Consider the following 24,156-nt stretch of genomic DNA (forward strand, 5'->3'; position numbering starts at 1 on the left):
GTTTACCTCGGAGGGTCGCGCTCGCAACGTCACCCTTCACCAGCGGTTCTCCATTGCCGCCTCTGTCGTACGTCCTGGAGCAGGGTTGAGGCTTCTCTCGTGGTCGGCAGCCACGCCCGGTAGGCGTCCGATGGATAGTTTGCCTCTCCAAGGAGCTGGTGCACCAGTGCCGTCTCCTGTGCGATGGCCTGGTTCCGGCTCTGGTTCCTCCGCTTCCGGGGAGTCGTCCGCTGTTGGGCGGCCGGCGCCTTTGGTTGCGGGGGATTTGAGACGCAAACATTTTGCGTCAGCTCGCTCCCGTCGCAAGATGGTAGCTTGTAGACGCGAACGGCCTGGCTTTGGTGAGTTGCTGGAGCCGGATGAGGATGCGTCTGATTCTACATGGCCGATGGAAACAGAGGACTACATGATAGAAGTGGACGGGTTCTTGTTCGAAGGCCCGGTGGAGACATGTCTCCCGCCCCCGTCCAGGTAACACTGGAGGGGGGTGAGATGTCTCCTTGGGGTTCCTCGTCCGCAGATGTTGGGTTAGAACCTCCGACTCGGCGGCGGGATACCCTGCTATCAGCCACATCAGAATGTGGCTCCTTAACCAGTAGTCTGCTGCATGTGAGGGACGCAGGCTCGGTGGGGGAAAGTATGCAGGGGGAACTGCGTGCTTTGTTCCCCGAGCTCATGGCGGCGGCGGCAGTCGCAAACGGCGTGCCGCTGCCGCAGCCACTGCCTGTTCCTGTCCCTGACGATCTCATAGGTCATCTATGGCAACGTCGCCCGGTGAGAGGGGTGGATGTTGTCTGCCCATTTTTCCCCTCAATGGAGGCCTACGTCCGTCAGGGACAGGTGGTCTCCCACATCATGGGCCTTACTCCCGCCTACGTGCAAGTCACGCGGGTGGTGGGTTTGGTAGAAGGCATGAAGGAGGGCGTGCCACGGCTTGATAGGCCGATGGCGGCGCTCCTTTGTCCTGAGGTGGTGTGGGAGCCGTTACGGAAGCCGGTTCCCCAAGGGAAATCGGCGAGGCGGTTGGCGTTTTGGAGTGACCAGTCATTTATCTCCGGGACGCAATCTCTAGCTGCCACTTCCAACATCGCGCAGCTGGCGAGATTCATGTCCGGGATACTGATGGGCGGCACGGAGCTGACTGATTTACAACATGATCAGCTCGCCCAGGCGGCAGGAGCCATCCTGCATCTGATTCAGCCGCAGGCTATAGCCGCTGGGAAAGTGCGTGCCCTGGCCACTCTAATCCAGCGCCACCTTTGGCTGGAGCAGGCGCGTGTGCCGGAGAAGAAGAGGATTCCACTTCTGACGGCACCCCTCTCCGATGCTGGACTATTCGGGTCGGCACTGCAGCTGATGACCTCAACCTGCAGGGAGATGCAGGAGGAGCGCTCCGTGCTCCAGCCTCATTTCCCCCCGCCCGATGTAGCCGGTGGAGTCAGACGGCCGCCGCGTCGTCGAGGTTCCTCCGCCGTGGCCGCCGTTGCTACCACCGCCACTGCTGGACCTTCGGCGAAGAAGGCCAGGAGGAGAGAGGGCGCCTCCGCCACTGCAGCCGGCCCATCTACGCCCGGAGGTGACGGTAGGGATCGTCGTGACCAGCCGCCGATCGTTTACCGTCCCTCCGGGGCTCCACGGGGTGGAAAATCCCGAGCGGCTCGTGGCAGGCGTCGCTAAAAATAATGACTTTTTCCCTCTGTGGTCCCCCCCTGTTCCCTTCCCGGCCCGAATATGATTTTTGTTGAAAAATAAAGAGTCCCTCCTAAGCAACTGTGTGTTTATTCACCAAACATATGATGGGGATGCGATGTGTGAATCTTTCGCTAGTATGGGTTTGATAGGAGGGCTAGACGTTACATTCATGTTAGAGCTTAAGCAAGGCCTGCGGCCTACACTCGGTTGAAAAAGGCTTTTTTTCTGCCTCGACCTGAATCTTCACATAAAGGCAGAGGTTAGTTGTGTGCTCTGTTGCTTACACAGTGATATTGAGCTGCAAAACTATTGTGTTGGTTGCAGTAATGCTCGTATGAAAACGTACCGCGGCTCAGCCGCTTCTCTCTCTATCAGATTTTCTGTGTCTTGCAACATAGATACGGGTGTCGGGTTCACACATACACAACTTGGCCTTGCTATAAACCCTGTTCACAGATGTGTCTGTGGCTAGCGTGCATTGAAGTAGCTTGCGCTGTTCATTGACATTGCTACTGAAGGTATCATATGGCTGTTGTTGTTTTTGGACTTTCTTTTCATTCGGTCAGGGCCAAGCTGTTAGGCAGCTTGGCACGGGGGGGGGGGGGGGTTTCCAAGACTCCGCACCTATCACAGGCGGTTGAGTCTTGGGTTTCCCCCCGTCATATCAAACGTCACTAGGCACGTTTCTATTGGACGACGGCTTCCGTGAGTTTAGACCCGTATGTAGGGTCTGTTGTTGTCAAGTTGTCGGGGTAGAGCGTAAGAACTTACTGTTCTACTATGCTCGATATACGTGTAACTTGAGTCTGTTGGTCATGTGACTCAATGTTACCGTGACTTTTCAATCTATGGCTCACGTGGGAAGTCTCTCTGAGGAGTCCCGTCTCTCCTCTATGGTGAGGGTGGCGGGATGTAAAAATGTAAAAAAGAAAAATTACCCTCGGCTGCGTCACGTGGGATTCATGTCAGTCGGTGTTTCTTTCTTTTTTAATAAAAAAGAGTGGAGAATATGAAGCACGACAAACTTCTTGTCGTTCTCCCAGGCGACTTGAAGGAACAATGTGGGGTCTGGTTAGACTATCCATTGATGTGTTTGGGTCCTGACGCATACATAGTGCTGGCTCTGGGTGTTTCTGTTAAGAATCATGTGGGAGGCTGATGCCTTGGTTGCTCGTTATTAAAACAGCGTTTTTATAGGGCAACTGAGATGGGGGATTTTTTCCTCTTCCGAGAGCCTGTTATTGGGTCTCGAAGGGATTCTCGTTCATATCTGGGGGATGTTAACGGAATAGATCAGAACATAGGTAGAGGGGTCTCACGCCCTTGGGGTGGGCCACTGAACGCGGTATAAATAGGACCGTCTGGGTGGTGCCCTCTTTTCATGTTTTAGATCAACACGCATACCTACCCCCTCTCCTGGAGTGGGCATGTCGGCGTGGTTAGGGCACGGGACTGGTTCTGGTCGCGCTGGTCCAGGTCAGTTAAACCCGTTGTCCGCCGGGGATGCAGATCTGCTGTTCTGGTACCCTGAGGGACTTGTGCTTTTTTCGGGGGAAAAAATGCCGGGTCGGCCCGGGTGTCACAGGGTTAGGCGTTATGGAGACCCTTTGTTGGGTACACGTTGTACCTGGCACTATTATAAGGGGCTGGTTCTCCTTTCTTTCGCTCCTCTCTCACGCATGGCGAAGAGGGGGCTGTTGGGGTGGTCTTCTGGACCTCCTCTGGTAACCCTGTGTGCTTCCCGAGCTGCCGGGCCCGGTCCGAAGTAATGTTTCGTTGAAACCGTAGGCCTGGGATAACCCTTTTTTCTTGAGGGGTTATAGGAACAACCACCGTATGTGGTACCAAGAGGGTGGTTGATTCCCTGGTGTGTTGGAGCAGAGTCAACTCCCGGGTTACCCGGTTGAGTGTGCCCCTGCACGTTCATGACGTCTGCCAATCGTGTCTGCCTTCTCTGCCTCGACCCCTTTGGGTGGGTTTTTTTTGATGGAGGCTTTGTCATGGTGTGCAACAATGCCAGCATACGCCCCTTCCGCCGGGGGGGCTGTTTTCAGTTGACCCCTTTGGCGCCTGTCTCGTCCGCAGTGCTCCAGGCTCGGGTCTACAGCCTGCTGCCTGGTTTCCCCGGTGCGCTGCCTGCTTCCGTTGGTTAACCTTTTGAATGCTTTACGGCCATGCTGACTGCCTGTGTTGCAGGGTCAGTGTGCCAGGCGGTGTACTAATGGGGGGAAAGGGCCCGCTCTTGGAGGGGCCCTGTCCGAATATGCTGGCGATGTGGGGGGCGGTGTCACTAAGTGACCGCCTGGTGGGGTCTTGATGCCTGGCGTCATTGACCTCTCCGGGCCCCCTTTTTCCAGGGGATCCAGTCCCTTCAGTGGGTCTGGGTCTTCCTTCGCGCTCCGCTGCTACGGCCTTGCCACGGGGTTGAGTTTGCTCTTGACCCCGTGATTTTGGGGGCAGTAACGAGGGTTGTTCCTTTCGTTCGTTCCCTGGTGGCATGCGGGTTGTGCGTGTGCGTAGTCGTGGGGTCAAGCCACGTTCTGCTCACCCTGTGCGTTGAGTTGCTCGAGTTCCTCTTCGCACGGTCGGATCCGTCTCCCTCCCGTCCTCCAATAGGGAGGGTATCCCTTAGGGCTGGGCGATATGGCCTAAATATGATATCACGATATTTTCTGACCTTTCGGCGATACACGATACGCATCACGATGTTTTTCTTTTTTTCCCCAAAATTCATTATGAGGCTTACCAAGACAGTATTTGAGTTTGCAAGCTAACATTAAAGACAAAATAAAATACCCATGCATTTAGCATTTTTATATTATATATTAGATTTAGATTATTGGATTATTAGATTATATATTGCATATATTTAGCAATGAGATATTATATGATTTAGATATGAAATATGATGAATTGAAAATGGGGGACCCTGATGTAAACAAGACGAAAGTCTTTCTCTGGTCTGCATCCTCCAGTCCGCTGTTGACTGTTGTTGTATTGAGCTGTACTGTATTGTACCCATGCTGCAATCTTTTAATAACGTTCTCATTCATTCAGTCGGCAAACAGAATCATTTTGATTGACAGTCGTGTCTGCCAATTACGTCACATCGCTTGCACCCGCCCTGCTGTTCTTAGCACCAATCGGAAAGCGCGTATTTATTTTTTACTTCCGCCATGGAGAGCTCAATGACAATAACAATGGCAGCTCGCCGCGTCCGACGTTTAGCTTTTAGCTCCGCAGAAGGACTAAACGACTGGAGGCATAATGATTTTACTGAAACGGATGTTATAATAAAAGCCTTTCCATACATCTGTCTGATTGAAAACTTTATTAACAGACCGCAGAATGGGCACAACTGAGTCAGCACGGGCTGAGATATGAACGAGCTTGCTATATCTAGGTCGACCTCGGTCGGCACTATGTAAATACGCTGATGTTATTGAAAGTGTAACTATATAGAGACCTCTGAACAGGTCCTGCATTATTATTATTATAACGTTAATGCCACAACGAATGCCTTTGTTATCATAAGTAGTCACCTTTGATGCAGTAGTGTGTGTGTGGGGCGGCGCTGTTCAAAAGTGTCAACGTGTGGACCAGATTGACGCGACACAAGCCTCTTGGGCAAAACATCACGATATCCACGATACGTTTAAAAAGTGTATCGTTAATGAACTGTACCCGATATTTATATAATATCGTCATATCGCCCAGCCCTAGTATCCCTCCATTAGGGAGGGTCGGGGGGCTCGGTCCTCCCCGGTCTGATGGTTGTGGGGGGTCTCAGCAGGGTACATTTGTCGAGCTTCTGGCTTCCGCTCAGCTCCTCTTGTGCAGACTGACGCTGAGCGGAGGCCAGAATGAAATAGAACGTAAGGTTATGTATATAACCAAGTTCTATGAATTCTGGTGATGCTCAGCGTCAGGACGCCGCTGCGGCCCTTGATCTCGCCTTGTGGTGAAAGTTTGCGAGTAGGTGACCACACACCTGCTTATGAAGGTAAGCGGATATGGGTGTGGCCAGACGAATGTTGGTATGTAAAGGTACATTGTGGAATTTTTTATTCAGTGCACGTGCACGAAGTGAAGTCAGTGCAGACTGACGCTGAGCGTCACCAGAATTCATAGAACTTGGTTATATACATAACCTTACGTTAACGTTACAAGCTCAAACACCTTATAACTACTGTCGTCTCCATAAGTTTCCTGGCAGAATACTTTGTTTGCGAGGACAAAGGTATACAAAGAGGAGAGAACCATTTTAAATCGGGGCATGTTAGGAGTTTCGGGAATGCTGGCTAGCTAACTTAGCTACTAACGTTATATACACAATATGTACAACGACACAATAATTTACATGAGTATTTACAAATATGGTAAAGTGGTTGTGGCTTTTACAAATAGTGGTCTTTAGAGATAAATGGCTATGATCACGGAGCAATAGTGTTAGGTGAAACAGATACTAGCTCCTCGGCTAGCCTAGTAGTAACCAGAAGGCTCTTTGCTTCCTGCCACTACCTGCCTGTGATTCTCAGAGCCCCTGCTGCCCTGTACCTGCTGTGACGTCATCATTAAGATGACACACGCACGTTATGAACCATGGATTAAAATATCCATGTGCGTGGTGGTTGTGGTTGGGCGGACAAAATGTTTGATAAAAACGCTAAAACTGGGTCAATTTCGATAATTCCCCCCCCCCCCCCCCCCCCCCTCTTCATGAAAGTCACTGTTGGCCTAGTCACAATAATAATAGTGGGGGTCGCGGCTCTCTGACACCGTTATTTTTGGGGTCGCAGCCTGAAAACTTTGGGAACCCCTGTACTAGACCATGGACCCCACGTTGATATGTACTAGTGGTTCCCAACCTTTTTTCAGTACTGTACCCCCAAAGCATTTCAAGCCAACATAAATTACCCCCTACTACGCAATCAATCGTGGTGATCCCCAGGATATATAATTAATAGTCTATATATTGTGGCAGACCGGCTGTGTGTGTGTGTGTGTGTGTGTGTGTGTGTGTGTGTGTGTGTGTGTGTGTGTGTGTGTGTGTGTGTGTGTGTGTGTGTGTGTGTGTGTGTGTGTGTGTGTGTGTGTGTGTGTGTGTGTGTGTGTGTGTGTGTGTGTGTATGACCTGGATAAAGTCACATGGTCACACAGGTTGGCAGTTTATTGAAGTAAAGCTTTAGTTCTGAGACACCATTCACCATGGATAGCCACCAGCCACCATGAGGGCACAGAGCAGTGTATAGTCAAATCGGCACGTACTGTACATTAAAATGTATTCTTATCGAGCATAGTTGCTGTGAGAATTATAGCAGCAGGCAAGATTAGCTCTTCGGCTATGGTAAATGGCTTTTAGCAACGAGTAGCGACACGGCATAAGATGCCTTCAAGGCCTTGGTTGAGACCGATGTCGCTTTCTTTAGTTTTTCTTGGCTTCCTTTAAATTCAGCCAGCTTTTGGTGGAAAAACTCTGCAGGCTTACCCACACAGGAGGGATGTTTAGTACTGAGGTGCCGATGTAAATGTGATGGTTTCATGCTATTATTAGAAAGCACGTAGACTACTGTAGTTGTGACAGTAAACCCGGAGAGCACATAATGTTCACCAAACTGCTGATTCTTCACCTTCTCGGTTTTCTTTTTCTTGAGAACAGGTTCTCCTGATTCAGCAGTATCACCTGTGCTGTTGTTTATGGATGAACCAGCTCGACTCAGCCATTGATCCAGATCTCAATAAACACCAGCGCATTCACTTGATAGGATGTTGTTTTGCTAGCTAGCAAGAAAACCAGCGCGCCACTACAATGATGATGATGATGATGATGTAACACCTGACAGTCCGGCGGGAAGCTGAACGCCGCGCCAATAATAATATATAGCCAGCAAATGATTACTTGATTTGAATGTCCCCAATTTTGAAAGGAAACATTCTGAATTGAGTGTTTTTTTTCTTTTTTTTTTTTTTAAAGGGGACATGCATTATAAATGGCTTTTTTCTGTGTTTAGCATGGTTTTATAGTAATAGGGGTTAGTATCAATGGGTCTGTGTCTCTAATTACCATATTGACTCGTCAGTCTAGTCTCGAGTTCACGAGATCTTCCCTCACTCAACTAAGCTGTTCTGATTTGACGGTATTGCTGACGTGAATAGGGTACTGATTTGCATAACTAACGCCCCCTCTATGGTTGACAGCGACAGCAGAGCGAGTGGAAATATCTTCACTTCCTCAAACAGAGCGAGGCAGAGAGCGCATAGTGTAACCCGACACTTCCTCAAATGGGGTTTTGACTGTGAGCAGGGAGCGGACGAGCGAGAGAGAGGGAGAGATAGAGAGGGAGAGAGAGAGAGACCCGTCTTCTCTCACACACACACAGCGTTTACACAGTGATCCGTGCCTCCGTGTGTCCCTCTCTCCCTCTCTCCCTCTCTCCCTCTCTATCTCTCTCTCTCCCTCACAGTCGAGCACCAGCATATCACTGTAATATCTTTGTGCATGCTCCCACACACACGCCCGTATTCCGATCCGTATAATAATAGTCACAGGGGTATATATTGTCATTTGAAACAAGTTACCAACATTGTCCCGTGGGATTATGCCCCCCCCCCCCCCCCCCCCCCGCGGCAAAATTAATTAGTATCCCCTCAGTCTCTCTCTATCTCTCTCTGTGCCAGTCGCAGACTGTGTGGATGACTGTCACTCAAAGTGCTTATGGGCGGAGCCAGGCCAACAAAGTGAGAAAAATTTGGCTTTTGAGTACTTGATTAGAAATATAAAACAATGAATTTCTTTGAATAAAAGCTTACAGATGTGTTCAATAGACTCACAGGAATTGTGTAAAGTTGTAAAGTTGCCCAAATAGTGCTAGGAATAGCAATGCATGTCCCCTTTAAGTTAAGTTAAGTTTTTAAGTTTTTTTTACTTCCATTTGAATTATCTTGCAAACAGAGGCCTCTTACAGGTTCCAGCTGATAGGTATGACCTGGAAAACATAATGGGTCCATAGCCTAAAGCTTTATATAGTACAGTTCCAAAGTTGATAACAATACCACAGAGAATGAGTGTTTTACACAACTTTTTCTAATAGTATGTCTATGCGTTTTTCCAAAGTGGCCACTTGGAGACCCTATGTCTCCAAACACTATAACTCTTGAACGCTTCAACGTACAGTCAAAATCTTGGGCTCTAATGAAAGGTTACACATAGAGCTTTCATGTTTGGTCCCATATACTGTATGTCAATCTTGCATAGAAATAGTGTCTCTGGCTACAGCTAGCATGCAGAGGAGGAATCTGCGATGTTTTGTGTGGTGGGGGATTCCATTATATAAGAGGGTATAATGGAACTCAAGGCTACTGTCAATGTATGGACTGGTGCTTTCATACACTTCGACATCTCCCTTCACCCCTCCATCACTATCCAACAAAAAACTAAATGGGTCTTTGTGTGTACTGGATAATGTGTGTGTGTGTGTGTGTGTGTGTGTGTGTGTGTGTGTGTGTGTGTGTGTGTGTGTGTGTGTGTGTGTGTGTGTGTGTGTGTGTGTGTGTGTGTGTGTGTGTGTGTGTGTGTGTGTGTGTGTGTGTGTGTGTGTGTGTGTGTGTGTGTGTGTGTGTGTGTGTGTGTTTCCATCTGAGAGTATGTTTATGGGGTATTCATACCAGCGCAATTATACGGGCTCGTCTGTGATCATGGGAACGCAAGCATGTATATACGTTAGGGCTGTATGTTCTATATCTATATCTGTATATATTAGGGCTGACCTTGACTAGTCAAATAGTCGACTAATCGATCGAAAGGAGCCGTAGTCGATTGCCAACCTCTTAGTCGAATGAAAAGAAAAAGAAAAAATTTGAATATTATATTTAAATTGTTTTGGGATCATTCTTTCCAAAAGCAAAGAGGCGTAGAAGCGTGCATGGCTAACGCTTATGGCGCGCATACCAGCAGGGCTAACTGCCTAAGAAAACGGGCACAGAGGCACTGAAAGAGGATTTCACCCGTCTAATGAACACACTAGACAAATATAAAGATGTATCTATCAGTGGACCAATTGCATGCTTTCGCAGAGGACAAGAAGCCTTCAGTCAAGTCCTTCAGACATTAAGCACTCCCCACAGCCCAAATGGAATGGTAAAAAAATATATATCTATATTTATAATTTATTATATATTTATTTTTTTGCATTCAGGGGGGGTAGTCGACTATTAAATTTCGGCCAATCAAAGTCGACTATACAAATCCTTAGTCGGGGACAGGCCTAATACGTAGACTTGAGCAGTGATTATGTACTTGCACGGCAATGTATGCATTGTGCATTCACATTCAGTAAGCAGCGCATTGCCACACACACAGACCCACACACCCACAGCACAGCTGTACAAACAGAAATGTCCGCCATCGCCTGCAAAAACCACTGTATGCATTCAGGGGAGGCCTCCGCTGCGCTCCACTGCCCCCGTGGACAGAGCTATTCTGGGGTGACATGGTGACAGTCAGGGTGGCGGTGGCGGGTGGGGGGTAGTGTAGTGGTAATTATGGTGGAGTGTCGCTCACCCTTCCAGGCAGTGACAGGCCTCTCGGTGCCCACCCGGGGAGCTCCATGCCTGGGTATCTCAGAGCGCCACCCCCCCCCCCCCCCCCCCTCTCTCTCTCTCTCTCTCTCTCTCTCTCTCTCTCTCTCTCTCTCTCTCTCTCTCTCTCTCTCTCTCTCTCTCTCTCTCTCTCTCTCTCTCTCTCTCTCTCTCTCTCTCTCTTTTCAGCAGCCTCTGCAACCAGTCAGCCATCCATCCCCAGCTACTAGGAGCCTTTAGGCTGCAGCTAACATGCAGTGTGTGGTGGTGTTGTTACTGTCACACACACCGCTACCCAGATGCTAAGGTTCAGCAAGACGCGCGAGTGAAGTACACACAGCAGTCCACTACAGGACAGCATGTCAAGATAAACATGAATGGTGCGTGAAAAGGACATGCGGGTATGAAGGTGTAGTTAAGGTGCACTACCAGCAGGGGGCGTTAACCCCAAAACAACAACAAAATAAGAACTTCTTGAACCAGCGGTCTCTGCAGTTGGAGGCATTAACCACTACACTAAGGGTGTGTGTCAACATAGCGGTTTTCTTCTAGAGATGTTCCGATACCATTTTTTCCTTTCCGATACCGATTCCGATACCTGAGCTTTGGGTATCAGCCGATACCAAGTACAGTTAGTTTCTCCTCCCTATTTTTTTATCCACTTTTTTCAATTATTCTCCCATCCCAATTTAGCCGTGCCAATTCTCCCCTCCCCTGTCTTGAACATTGCTCGCATATGCCCCCCACTGGTCGGCTGTAGGGAGGATAGAAGCCTTGCATCACATGTCCCCTACGACGATACATGTGGAGGCAGCCTGTCACATCTTTTCACCTGCCAGCGCGGACTCTCATTTGGCGAGGTGGTACGTGTGGTAGGCTCACACTACCCCCACTATTTTCATGTCTCTGCTGAGCAGGGATACCCCAACCGACCTGTAGGAGTCGCTGTCCACAACGTCCAGATTACCACCCATCGACTTCCACCCGCTAACTCTGCCAATTGAGTTAGTATGACGGTCGGCCCAAGCCGGAGGCAACGCAGACAGCCGGAGTCGAACCTGGTGTCTCTTGCGTTGGTGACGAGCACAATGTCTGCTGCGCCACCCAGCCGCCATTCTCCTCCCTATTGTTAGCATGTAGCAACAATCTTGAATTTGAAATTAGTTTCAAAATGGTTGCACTGTGGTGAAAATAAAAAAGTACAGTAGATTTCATTATCTGTTATTATGCACGCCTGGTGATACTAAATCCAAATTGAACTCGGGCATTTGAAAGATAATATATGTATATAATATATAAATGTGCGAATTGGCTATAATACGGTCATTTATAGGCCTCATATTCTATAATGATATTTCAAATTGCATGGGTCCGGATGGCATAATTCAGTACTGTATCTACAAAACCTTCTGTTTAATCATCTTACCTTTATTAATTTCCTTCGATTTTTTGTACACGTGATCTCAAGAAGGTACTGAACGAGTTTCCATGTCTGGTCATTATTAGCATGGTGTTATTCACTGTCAAAGATGCAAAGAAAAATCATAATTCATATTCTCCTTTGTTTCATCACAATTTAAGCAAGCCTAGTAATATACACAATATTTCTGACACTGGGAATACATTCACTGAGGTCCCTAGATACCAAGAATATGCAATATTCTTTTTTTTTTATCATTTCTTTCCAAACTGAGACAGTGCCAATGTTCACGTTGACAGCCAAAGACGCAGCACACAAGTCAGTGCCTTTTTTTAAACTGATCGCTGCACAGTTAAAACTCTTAAAGGGGAACTATCTTATAAATGGCCTTTTTCAGTGTTTAGCATTGTTTCCTAGCTATGTGGACTTATATTAATATGATCTATGTCTCTAATTATCATATTGGCGCATTCTTCCAATTCTCCTCTCACAATATTCACCCTCACTGAACTGAGTCATCTGAAAATGTGATGATTTGTGATGTCAGAAAGACACCGCTGCATGATAATGTTCAGGTGAGTCAGTAACTTACCATTGTGGTTGGAGCCCAGCCTCAAAACGGCTTAGGATCTTGAGGTAGAAAAATGCTGTTTTTGAGGACTTGATTAGAAATACAAAACAATGAATAAAAAAAAATTAAAAATTACAGAGGTGTTCCATAAACTCACAGGAATTGTGTAAAAGTGCCCAAATAGTGAAAGAAATTGTAAAATAGTTCCCCTTTAACTCATTGACCGCCAATTTCAGTCGAAAATCGCTTCCTGTTGAATACGGGGGTCAGCACAACTCAGATGCAATGCTGAGCCTCTCGCTTCCGGTATACGGAGCTGTTGAATCTCTTGGCACACGGCCCTTCATGTCCTTATAAGGAGCTGGAGGGGCGTTTCTGTATGCAAATTCAGGTGTACAAGAACGTGCTTTCAGTTCAACTCATTCTCTGCCACGCTGGGAACGGGATATGACTATGTGCTGCCAACACATTAAACCTATGGAGTCGCTCACCTTGTTTGCAGGGCTATAACTATATATATATTAGGGATGCTCGATATTGGCTTTTTTACCAATACCGATATACCGATATTGTCCAACTCTTAATTTCCGATACCGATATCAACCGATACCGATATATGCAGGGTCGTCCCCCCCCCCCCCCCATATCTCTTGTTGTGGAATTAACACAACATTATGCATACTTTTGACATTAAAAAAAATCAGAATTTGTTTTTACTTGCTTGCCTGGGTAAATAAAGGTTATAGAAATGTAAAAAAAAGAAAAAAAAGAAAAATAAAAATTTAAACCGATACTATATTTTTCCGATATCACATTTTAAAGCCGATATCGGCCTTAAATATATATATATATTATAGCTATGGATGCAATAATATGGCCCATTTGGCATCGAGTATCTATCGTTCAAGATGTGAAAAAGAAATAATTTGTCCATCCATACATTCCCGTTTTATACAGTGGTTAATGTAAGTATGGTTTTAGAGCGGTTTAGGGTAATTCCAGGAAGGTTAGTAATGGGCCGCGATGCATTATTATACTTAATCCATTGGCATTTCGTCCCTATACACGCTATAATAAAAAATATAAATGCATATGATCGGTATATTATGTTCCATCATGAATGCATGAAAAGGGGGGGGGGGGGGGGCGTTTCTGATTAATTGATGTCAATAACGGCATTCGCACGTACGCTGAACAGGGCGATGACTATGAAAACAAGGCATAATCAAGCTGAATGAATGAATGAATGAATGAATGAAAAAGTTTATTTCTTGGACATGTTATTCTTCTTATTTCTTCAAACAACTCACAGTGTCTTGATCCGTCAGACCAAACAACCTTTAAACACAAATTTAAAAAAAAATCCTTAAAGGAAAAAAAACATTTAAAAAAGAACAAAGAAAAAAACAGGATTTATAAACAAAATAGCAATGTGTTTGGTTAGCAGACATGTCCAAAAAAGGAGTAGAGGGAAGCTTAGCTTATTGATCCCTACCCCCTTACATTTGTATTTGTTCTTCCATAAATTTTACTAGAATTTACATAATTTAGTATATTACAATATAGAATATTATTTTTACTTATATTAAAAGTTTACAATAAAAAACATGATTCACTTGACAGCAGTGAATATAGTACATCACTACATACACAATATACCATAACTTTGTTTATCCTCACTACTCATTTCTGTATTTTTCTAATGTGTCTTTTTTTAGCTGCTTTTTAAATTGTGCCACATGTTTACTCATTTTGATGTATTCGGGTAAATTATTCCACAACTTCACTCCACACACCGATATGCACATGCTTTTCAGCGTGGTGTGTACCATTGGTTGTTTGAGATTCCCTCTCCCTCTTAAATTATATTCACCTTCCCTGTCTCTGAACCATTTTTGAATGTTGCCTGAGATTAGCTTGTATCTGGCTTTGTATACAATGAGGGCAGTTTTGTAATCCACTAGGTCCGTAAATTTCAATGCTTGTAGCTTTATAAATAAGTTATTGGTGTGTTCATAATATCCTACATTGTTGATTATTCTTATTGCTTTTTTTTGCATGGTGCATATTGGCTGTAGAGTGCTTTTGTAGGTATTACCCCACACCTCTGCACAGTAGCTCATATATGGTAGGAAGAGTGTACAGTACAGTGTATACAGTGTTTTTTGGTTTAGAATGTGTCTTATCTTGCATAAAACACCAACACTCCGGGCCAATTTAGTCCTGACATATTTGATATGAGCTTTCCAGTTGAGTTTGTGGTCTATTATCACACCCAGAAATGTATTCTCAAATACCCTCTCCAGTTTAATACTATCAATCCTTAGTTTAACTGGTGTATTTACTTGTATATCCCGTTTACCAAATATCATGATTTTTTTTTTTTTTTTTAATATTTAATGATAATTTATTTACATCAAACCACACTTTCAGCTTGGTTAGCTCAGCTGCGACATCCTTTAAAAGCATTTGGAGGTTCTCTCCCTCACAGAAGACATTTGTATCGTCAGCAGAAATTTAATTTTTCAATATTTTAGACGCATTACCTATATCATTTATATACAGTATGAATAATTTCGGGCCCAGAATTGACCCTTGCGGCACACCACAGATTATGTTTGACTGAGTGGACCTGTACTCCCCCAACTGCACAAACTGTTGTCTTTGTTCTAAGTAACTCTTTAACCATTTGAGCCCTACTCCTCTGATCCCATACCTTTCCAATTTTAGTAGCAGAATATCATGATTTATAGTGTCAAACGCCTTCTTCAGATCTATGAAGACCCCTATTGCAAACTTCTTATTATCAATTATGCTTGTCAGTTCTTCTACTAGGTCCATTAGTGCCAATGACGTTGAATGATTCGATAAGTCTATAAGTAATGCGTGTTTATCAATGAAACTGTCCAATCGTGCAGCAAATACCATTTCCATTATCTTTGAGAACTGGGAAAGGAGAGAAACCGGCCTGTAGTTGGTGAATAGATTTTTCTCACCGGCTTTGAAGATCGGTATCACTTTTGCAGTTTTCATTTTGGTTGGGAAGGCACCCAGTTTGAATGAGAGGTTACAAATATGCACTAAAGGGTCTGCTATGGCTATTATTACATGCTTAATTAAGGTCATGTCAATGCCGTTCCAATCTGTTGATGTTTTATTCTTAAAATTGTTCACAGTATCCATAATTTCATTTGTATCCGTATTTCTCAAGAAGATAGAACTTGGGTTTCGTTCTTCAAAATAATTAGAAACACCTCCCCCTTGTGGCGGCGTTATCTCCTCTGCCAATTTTGGCCCCACATTAACAAAGAAACTGTTGAATCCTTCTGCCACCTCATTTTTATTACTTACTGACTTTTCCTCATCTATAAATTCATCTGGAAAGCCAGAACTAGTTGCTTTATTTCTTATAATTGAGTTTAATATATTCCAATTGACGTTAAATTGCTCTTACTTATATGGCCGGTCGAACAGAATATTCCAATTATTTGATTGCCATCTGGTAGATCGTATGTCCATTTGGCCCACCACATAACCCACCCAGCATAATGAATCGGGGGTCCCGAAAGCGATTCAATGCGATCGGGTAGACCCCTCGGTCCAGGCTACTCGAAAACTCCGCCCGGATGAATTTCAATGACACACAGCCACATACACAGTCACAAAGGGAGTGCAACACCGGCTGCATGTCTGTATGTCGTGTGTGTCATATATGTTATGATGAATTGAAAATGGGGGACCCTGATGTAAACAAGATGAAAGTCTTTCTCTGGTCTGCATCCCCTTAACAATTGTATGTATTGAGCTGTACTGTACTGTACCCATTCTGCAATCTGTTAATACACTTTTCAATCAATCAATGCATGCCACCAGGTGGCGGTATTGTACTTTTGCGATCTCAGACTCATTCCATATGGTTACACAGGCTCCCTGGATGGATAACGATTGGAAATAGCAAATAAAAGAAATAACGATATAGATGAACGTGGTTGGCATTATTCGATTGCCGGACAAACACGTATTAAATCGTTGTTGGCAGGGAATGACCTCTGACCTCTGAACTGACCTCCCCAGCACCGCCTGCCTTGCCAACAACACTCATCAGCTTGTCCTGCATGACAACAACAACACTGTGATAGCTTGTCCTGCGTGACAACAACAACACTGTGATCAGCGTGTCCTGCATGACAACAACAACACCACTATGATAGCTTGTCCTGCGTGACAACAACACCGGAAGCCCGGAAGACAAAGCCATCTTTTCTATGAAAAGTTAAAGTTAAAGTTAAAAGATAATCCTCAAACAACAGTAGGGTAGTAAAGTAGGATAGAGTAGAGTAGATAGAGTAGAGTAAAGTAGAGTAGAGTAGAATACAGTAGAATAGAGTAGAGTATAGGGTTGGGCGATATAACGATAACGATAAATATCGCGATATATTTTAATAATCGATATCGAATATCGGAAAAAAAATCGAAAAATCGTTTTTATTTTATATATATATATATATATATTTATTTTTTGTGACCTGCAACAGGGCAGTTTTAAAACCAGAGACAGTGGACAGACTTGTCTTTCTTGCCTGCAACTTAAAGTAATGGCTTTGCTTGTCCAAATGACAATACTGACCAAATTGAGATTTATTTTTCTCTTGTCCATTTATTTTGTTTGCTTTCTAATTTAAAATACAGTTTGAAACCATCTGTACACAGTAGGCTATGTGTGCTAGCAGAGCTAGACTCCAGTCACGAGTCACGGTGCACATGTGCGGTGGTTTGTCCACCAAAAAAGCGCCAAAAGATCGAAAATAAACTAGCAGAGCCAGAACTGTTCAACTCCCCTGGAGCCACAGCCAGCAGAGAAGCCGGTTTACTTTCGCTTTTAAACCAGCTGCAGCCTGAGAACTGGAGTGTGAGGGGATGTAACACTAAAGATGGCGACAACGAAAAAAGAATTGCTGCAAAATAAACATACATCTGTTATTTAAATTTTTTTTTTTACTTATAACAATTTCGATAATTATCGATATCGAGAAATATGATAACATTATCATATCGTTATCGCAATATGAATTTTTGCCATATCGCCCAGCCCTAGTAGAGTAGAGTAGACAAGAGTAGGGTATGGTAGGGTAGAGTAAAGTAGGGTAGAGAAGGGTATGGTAGAGCAGCGTAGAGTAAGGTAGAGCAAGGTAGGGTAGAGTAAAGTAGGGTGGAGTAGGGTATAATAGGGTTGGGTAGAGTAGAATAGGATAGGGTAGAGTAGGGTAGGGAAGGGTTGGGTAGGGTATGGTAGAGTAGGGTAAGGTAGAGTAGGGTAGGGTAGAGTAGGGTAGGTTAGGGTAGAGTAGGGTAATTGTAGGGTAGAGTAGGGTAGGGAAGGGTAGGTTAGAGTATGGTAGAGTAGGGTAGGGTAGGGTAGGGTAGGGTAGGGTAGGGTAGGGTAGGGTAGGGTAGGGTAGGGTAGAGTAGGGTAGGGTAGGGTAGGGTACTAGGGTAGGGTAGGGTAGGGTAGGGTAGGGTAGGGTAGGGTAGGGTAGGGTAGGTACTTACATCGGTGACTCCGGCCTCCAGGATGCTGACTTTAGCTTCCTTTTCTAGTGATGCCTTCTGGCGAACTGGGGAGAGAGAAAAGAGTCATTCTGATTGAAATATTGTATATACTGGAGTATTAACACGTAGGGCGGAATCCACGAAGGGTTTGCTTTTTCCAACGCAAAGCCAGTGCAAATAGGGCTGAAACACAGTTTGCTATCCACAGAGGAGGCGCAAGGGGGGAAATGAGGTGGTAACTGCGTTCCATCAGCATTGTGTCCGGTACAATTAGTGCATATTTAAATGAGGTAATATGGGTGGAACATGTTCCCCTTTCTATGCAAATGAGCCTCGTCCAAAAACGCTCCGAATCCACAAAGCCGGGGGCGCAAATTGCACCGAGCAGTCTTCCGCCCATGCGGTCCGTCAGCGTATTCAAGTATAAAAATCATGAACATGTCACAACAGCATTTATAATGTATATTATCATCAATACGTTAGTTTAGGAATAGGTTGAAGTGCTATATAGATAGATTTTCCTCTTTGGAATGTCTGTATAATCCGGGAGAGGCAACCATTTTGTAAAACCTTGAACCATGGGAATTGTAGTTTTTTGCGGCCATTTTGTAACGGAGATCCATAGGTCTGGATCTGCATTGGAATTTTGGAAAACTACACTCCCCTTAAAGTTGTATGGGGTTCAAGGTTCTCTATGAATTATTTCAATAACTGTTATTATTTGGGATAATTTTACCACAAAAGGTAACGTTTTTGACAAATTTGAAAATGCAGTTAGTTTCTCTTGCCTATTGTTAGCATTCAGCAACAATTAGATTTGAAAATAGTTTCAAGATGGTGCCACCCTGATCAAAATAAAAAAGCTACTGTACATTACAGTATATTTCATTATCTGTTCTCATGCACGCCTGGTGATACTAAATCCAAATTGAACTTGGGCATTTGAAAGATAATATATGTTATGTATGTAACAAGTGCCTTGTTGCCTTGTATGGATAATTACACCCCATCACAAAATACACTTTAATACATTCCACTAATAATCCTTAACGTTTTAATTTATTGCTTTGGTTTTATTTGATTGCTTTCGTATTTTTTACTGGCACTTTTGGGAGCTAAGTCTTTTATTTTGAAATCGGCACCTCCCTTCCGGAGCACGCATATTCTCCACTTGCACAACGTGAAGTATGCACTTCCGGTAGGACTTCCTGGTGGAGGATGGTACTTCCTGTCCCATCGAATTACATTGTTTTCAGCTACTTTTCTCCTGTTATTTAAACAACTTTGTTGTCACAGAGAGGTAATGAAACGTTTGTAATATTATATTATAGAATGTATTTAATAAGCAAACGTTTGTCAGCAGGGTTTTCGGGCTGTATTTCATGTAAAAACGTTTACTGTTAGTTTCCTTGCTCAGCCAGCATTAGCCTTCATTAGCTAACAGAAGCTAGTGGTTAAACAGGCCGGATTATCTTTGAGCTAACGATCTTTCCCGACCCATACTTGATGTATTCATTCCATTCTAAACATAACGTTAGCTTACAAAACATTACCTGTCTATATAACGTTGAGGAACAAATTATAAAGTGTGTGGGTGTGTGTTTTGGTGAACATTGGACCGCATTAGCCTTCATTAGCTAACAGAAGCTAGTGGTTAAACAGGCCGGATTAGCTGTGGATGACAAGTGTATGATGGCATCTACAATAATGCTTAGTATCTACAGATATGTAGGATTATATGCAGGTATACATATATCCCTTACCTACTCTTACTAGTTACGCTGCTGGCCAGTATGACTACTACCATAGTGTCTTTATACCTGTATCACTAGACATAATACTACAACTCTGTACATACATCTGATTAGCATTATTACTCAGTGGTACTGATTTATATATTTATTAGTAATTAAAAAGTAAGTAAAGGAATGTTCAATATACATACAATACAGAGTAAAATTAGTAACAGTGAGGTACAATGCAGAATTTATGATGTTGTAAATGCCATTATATGAAACCTTGCTTATAAAGCATGCCTGTGTTCCTTAGATTTAGTATTTTGAAAAGTGAGGTATGTTTTTACTGTAGCATATCTATACCACAAAAGTATGTAATCAAGATCAGGTGTAATTAAAAGTACAGCAACATGGTGATGGGGAAATTTGTTCTCTGCATTTCTCCCATCCTAACTGCTTTAGAGAGCATTGAATAGCCATAATGCAATGTAGATGGACCAGCTGCAGTTATGATGCCAGTACCTCGGTCAAGGGAAATGGCAGGAATACGTATAGCATGCATGTATTTTTGACATCAGTAAGAGATGAGATGGCTGTGTAAATATCTGGGAAAAAAACATTTCTTTCCCTCTTCTGACTATTGGAAATATGTGGGAAATGAATGCTTGACATAATAATTGTCTGATCTGTTTTGTACAATTTCTTACAGAGACATGCTCTTCCTCTGCTGGATGAGATGTTCCTGTACCTAATGTACATGGCATTGGGATCCACAGAAGTTGACCTGGCAGATCGCTTTGGGATCCATCCATCGACGGCTAGCCGGATCACGACATGGACCCATTACCTGTACTTTCTACTTGGCTCACTGAACATCTGGCTTGACCTATGCCCTTCCTAAAAAGCTCTGCATATACACATAGTAATAGTACCAGTCACCCTTCTGTCTGATGTTCGCCAACACACCTGGATCTCTGTATATCCTTTGCACAAACAAGTCATCATGTGCAACAAAGTCACACCACTCCAAGCCTGAAGTAAGAAGCTGCCCTTGAACCTGCCAGTAGTATGAATGCTGTTTTTTCAATACATGTTTGCCATCTGCCATGCTCATGTATTTGCAGTCCACAAAACTTGGAACATTGGGGCACTTGAACTCCACCAGTCCAAATGTCTGTACAGTCATTACAAAGGACGCACCACACTTACGGCTCTGATTGGTGTACCTCGGATCACAGCTGTTCTCCATGTTGTGTGTTTACAAGTTTCATTCCCCTTCATATACTAAATATCATTTACTTTTGTAAAACGTTGTGTTTATTCCTGCCGGGACCTGTGCTTAAAGCCCTGACTGGACGGGTTGGCTTCACAACAGCCTGGTCCAGGTATGTTATTATAGACCTGTTTATGACAGTCTGCCACAACATTTTAAAGTGTGTGAAGAAACTGAAGTTGTGATTCAAGTGTATTGCATATCAGGTGGAAGAGCCTAGAGTTGTGAATGTCTTAAGATGCCATGTTTATCATACTGTGTTCCACTGCACATGCGAGGCAGGACTTCAGAAGTCAAACTTAATGGCAGACTTGTTTTGTTCATACTGTCACAATAGCTTCATAAATGTAACATTTAGGGAGGAAGGAAATAAACGGAAGCCACAGGCTTTAACCATAAAACAGCTCTCCCAAAATGGAACAAATCTAAACATTCAGAATTAAATCCTGCACTACAACAGGTCATGAATGCAAGGTCAAGTTTCAAGTTCAAGTTTAGTTGTCATCCATTTCTAGAAAGAAATCCTTTCTCCGCCGCCTGCAGGTGGGTCTTTGGTTTCTTCACTGCTTTCAACACCAAACCAAAGTTGCTGGCTGTGACTCTTTTCTTGCGATATGCCGTCCTGTTATAAATAAACCCATAAAGATTAATCTCATGCCACTTGAATAGGTGAGGGATATATGTATACCTGCATATAATCCTACATATCTGTAGATACTAAGCATTATTGTAGATGCCATCATACACTTGCCATCCACAGCTAATCCGGCCTGTTTAACCACTAGCTTCTGTTAGCTAATGAAGGCTAATGTTCAAGTTCAAGTTCAAGTTCTTTAATAGTTGTCATACAGAAGTACAGAATACTTTCATACAAAATGCTTCTTACTGTTACGCTCCAGAGACTGTGCTAGACAAGATAGTATCAAATAACATAATAACATAATATAGCATGAATTTAGAAGAAGAAAATGAGGTCACAGTGTTCGGTATAGACATATGTACAATGTTCTGAGTTACCATATAATATACAATACACAATACTATGCAGTGTACTAATGTACAGTACTATCTAGTGCAAAGCAGAAATGGGATGAGGTACAATTTTAGGTACAATTTACAGTAAGGTGTACGAGTTGTAGTGCAATCCTTCATCCATAAATATAAAGTGTGGGGAGTGGGTGCTACAGTGTGTTTGTTTAAAGTGGGTGTGTGCTATAAAGTGTGTGGAGTGGGTGCTACAGTGTGTTTGTTTAAAGTGAGTGTGTGCGTGTGGATGTGTGTGCTATGTGCGTTTGGTGGTTGTTGTTGTGTAGTGTTCATTCATTGTTCGTTTAGCAGCCTGATGGCCTGGGGATAGAAGCTACTTCTGAGTCTTTCTGTGCTCGCCTTGAGACTCCGGTATCGCTTGCCTGACCGCAGCAGTTCAAAGAGGCAGTTGTTCGGGTGACTGGAGTCTTTAATGATTCTCTTAGCCTTGCCCTTGCAACGCTTGTAGTAAATGTTCTGGAGGGTGGGGAGCCCCCCTCCAATTGTGCGTTCGGCTGAACGTGTCACTCTTTGTAGTCTGCTTCGGTCTTTTGCAGTGCTATTCCCAAACCAGGAGGTGATGTTGCCGGTCAAGATGCTCTCTATTGTACATGAGTAGAAGTTCTTAAGGATCTTCTGGCTGACTTGGAACTTCCTTAGGCGCCTGAGGAAGTAGAGGCGTTGTCGTGCCTTCTTCACCACACTGTTAATGTGTGTGGTCCATGTCAAGTCCTCGGATATGTAGGCTCCGAGGTACTTGAAGCTGTTGACTCTCTCAACCGGTGCCCCGTCGATGCTGAGGGGGCTGTAGTCCTTGACCCCCGACCTCCTGAAGTCCACAATCATCTCCTTTGTTTTGCTGACGTTCAGGGAGAGGCTGTTTTCCTGGCACCATCCCGCCAGGACCTTGACCTCTTCCAGGTAGGCCCTCTCGTCGTTGGCAGAGATCAGGCCCACCACCACTGTGTCGTCAGCAAATTTGACGATTGTATTGCTACTCCGCTGAGCCACACAGTCGTGTGTGTACAGGGAGTAGAGGAGGGGACTCAGAACACAGCCCTGGGGGGCCCCTATGTTGAGGGTGATGGATGAGGAGGTGCAGTTGCCTGCTCTCACCACCTGGGGTCTGCCAGTCAGGAAGTCCAAGACCCACTGGCAGAGGTCATAGCCCAAGCCCAGGTCCCTGAGCTTGGCTATGAGTATGGAGGGGACTATGGTATTGAATGCCGAGCTGTAGTCGATGAATAGCATTCTCACATAGTTCCCCTGCCTCTTGTCCAGGTGTGATGCTGCTGTGTGCAGCACATGGGATATGGCGTCCTCCGTGGACCTGTTGGGGCGGTATGCAAATTGCAGGGGGTCCATGTTGATGGGGAGGGAGGAGCAGATGTAGCCCTTTACTAGCTTCTCAAAGCACTTCATGGCTATGGAGGTGAGAGCTACAGGGCGGTAGTCGTTGAGGCAAGCAGGCTTGGATTTTTTGGGTACAGGGATAATAGTGGACTTCTTCAGGCAGGTGGGGATGACAGCCTGTTCTAAGGACAGGTTAAATATGTCAGTGAATACTGGGGCCAGTTGGTCGGCACAGACTTTTAGGACGCGGCCGGGGATGCCGTCCGGACCTGCTGCCTTCCTGATATTCACTTTTTTAAAGGTCCGCCTCACCTCATGCTCTGTTACCCTGAACACTGCGCCTCCATCAGCAGCCGACCCCCCCCCCCCCCCCATTGCCGAGGCTTGTGAGCTGGTGTTGTTATTACCAGCATCAAACCTCGCATAGAAGGTATTGAGGTCGTTTGCTAAGGAGATGTCACTGTTCAGTTTGAGGGAGGCACCTTTGTAGTCTGTCATCGTTTTGAGCCCCTGCCACATAGCTCTAGAGTCAGCTTGTTCAAACTGGAGTTCAATTTTATCCCTGTAGCGCCGTTTGGCCTCTGACACTGTCCTCCTTACGTTGTGTCGCGCCACCTTGTGGTCATTCATGTTGCCTGCCACTAGGCCGTCATTGTATGCTTTGGTGCGCTCTCTCAGAGCTTCACGGACGGATTTGTCTACCCAGGGTTTTTGATTTGGGTAAACTTTCATTTTGGTAGTGGGGATTGTTTCTTTCACCCTAGTACAAACATAGTCCAGCACTGTCTCCGTGTAGGCATTAATGTTATCTGTGTCGCGGAACACAATCCAGTCTGTGTGGTGAAACACTGACCGGATCGTCTCTTCTGACGTCAGATCCCATTTCTGCACCTCTCGCGAGACTACGGGAGTACTTTTAATTCTCTGTTTGTACTTTGGTGAAAGAAAAATTGACGCG

At 44.7% G+C, this 24,156-nt stretch overlaps 1 protein-coding gene across 1 annotated transcript in view; it reads right to left on the reverse strand.

The window, feature by feature from the left end:
* LOC311233497 (receptor-type tyrosine-protein phosphatase N2-like) overlaps positions 1-24,156 on the reverse strand; it is a gene marked incomplete at both ends in the record, with an annotated part of 758,095 nt that overhangs the window by 344,556 nt on the left and 389,383 nt on the right. The window contains one exon of the mRNA XM_084320464.1: positions 17,811-17,875. Coding sequence (XP_084176590.1) covers positions 17,811-17,875 — 65 coding nt within the window. The remainder of the gene's footprint in view (positions 1-17,810; positions 17,876-24,156) is intronic.

The sequence above is a fragment of the Notolepis coatsorum genome (assembly GCF_963971535.1).
Source record: "Notolepis coatsorum genome assembly, chromosome: 8".
Taxonomy (NCBI): domain Eukaryota; kingdom Metazoa; phylum Chordata; class Actinopteri; order Aulopiformes; family Paralepididae; genus Notolepis; species Notolepis coatsorum.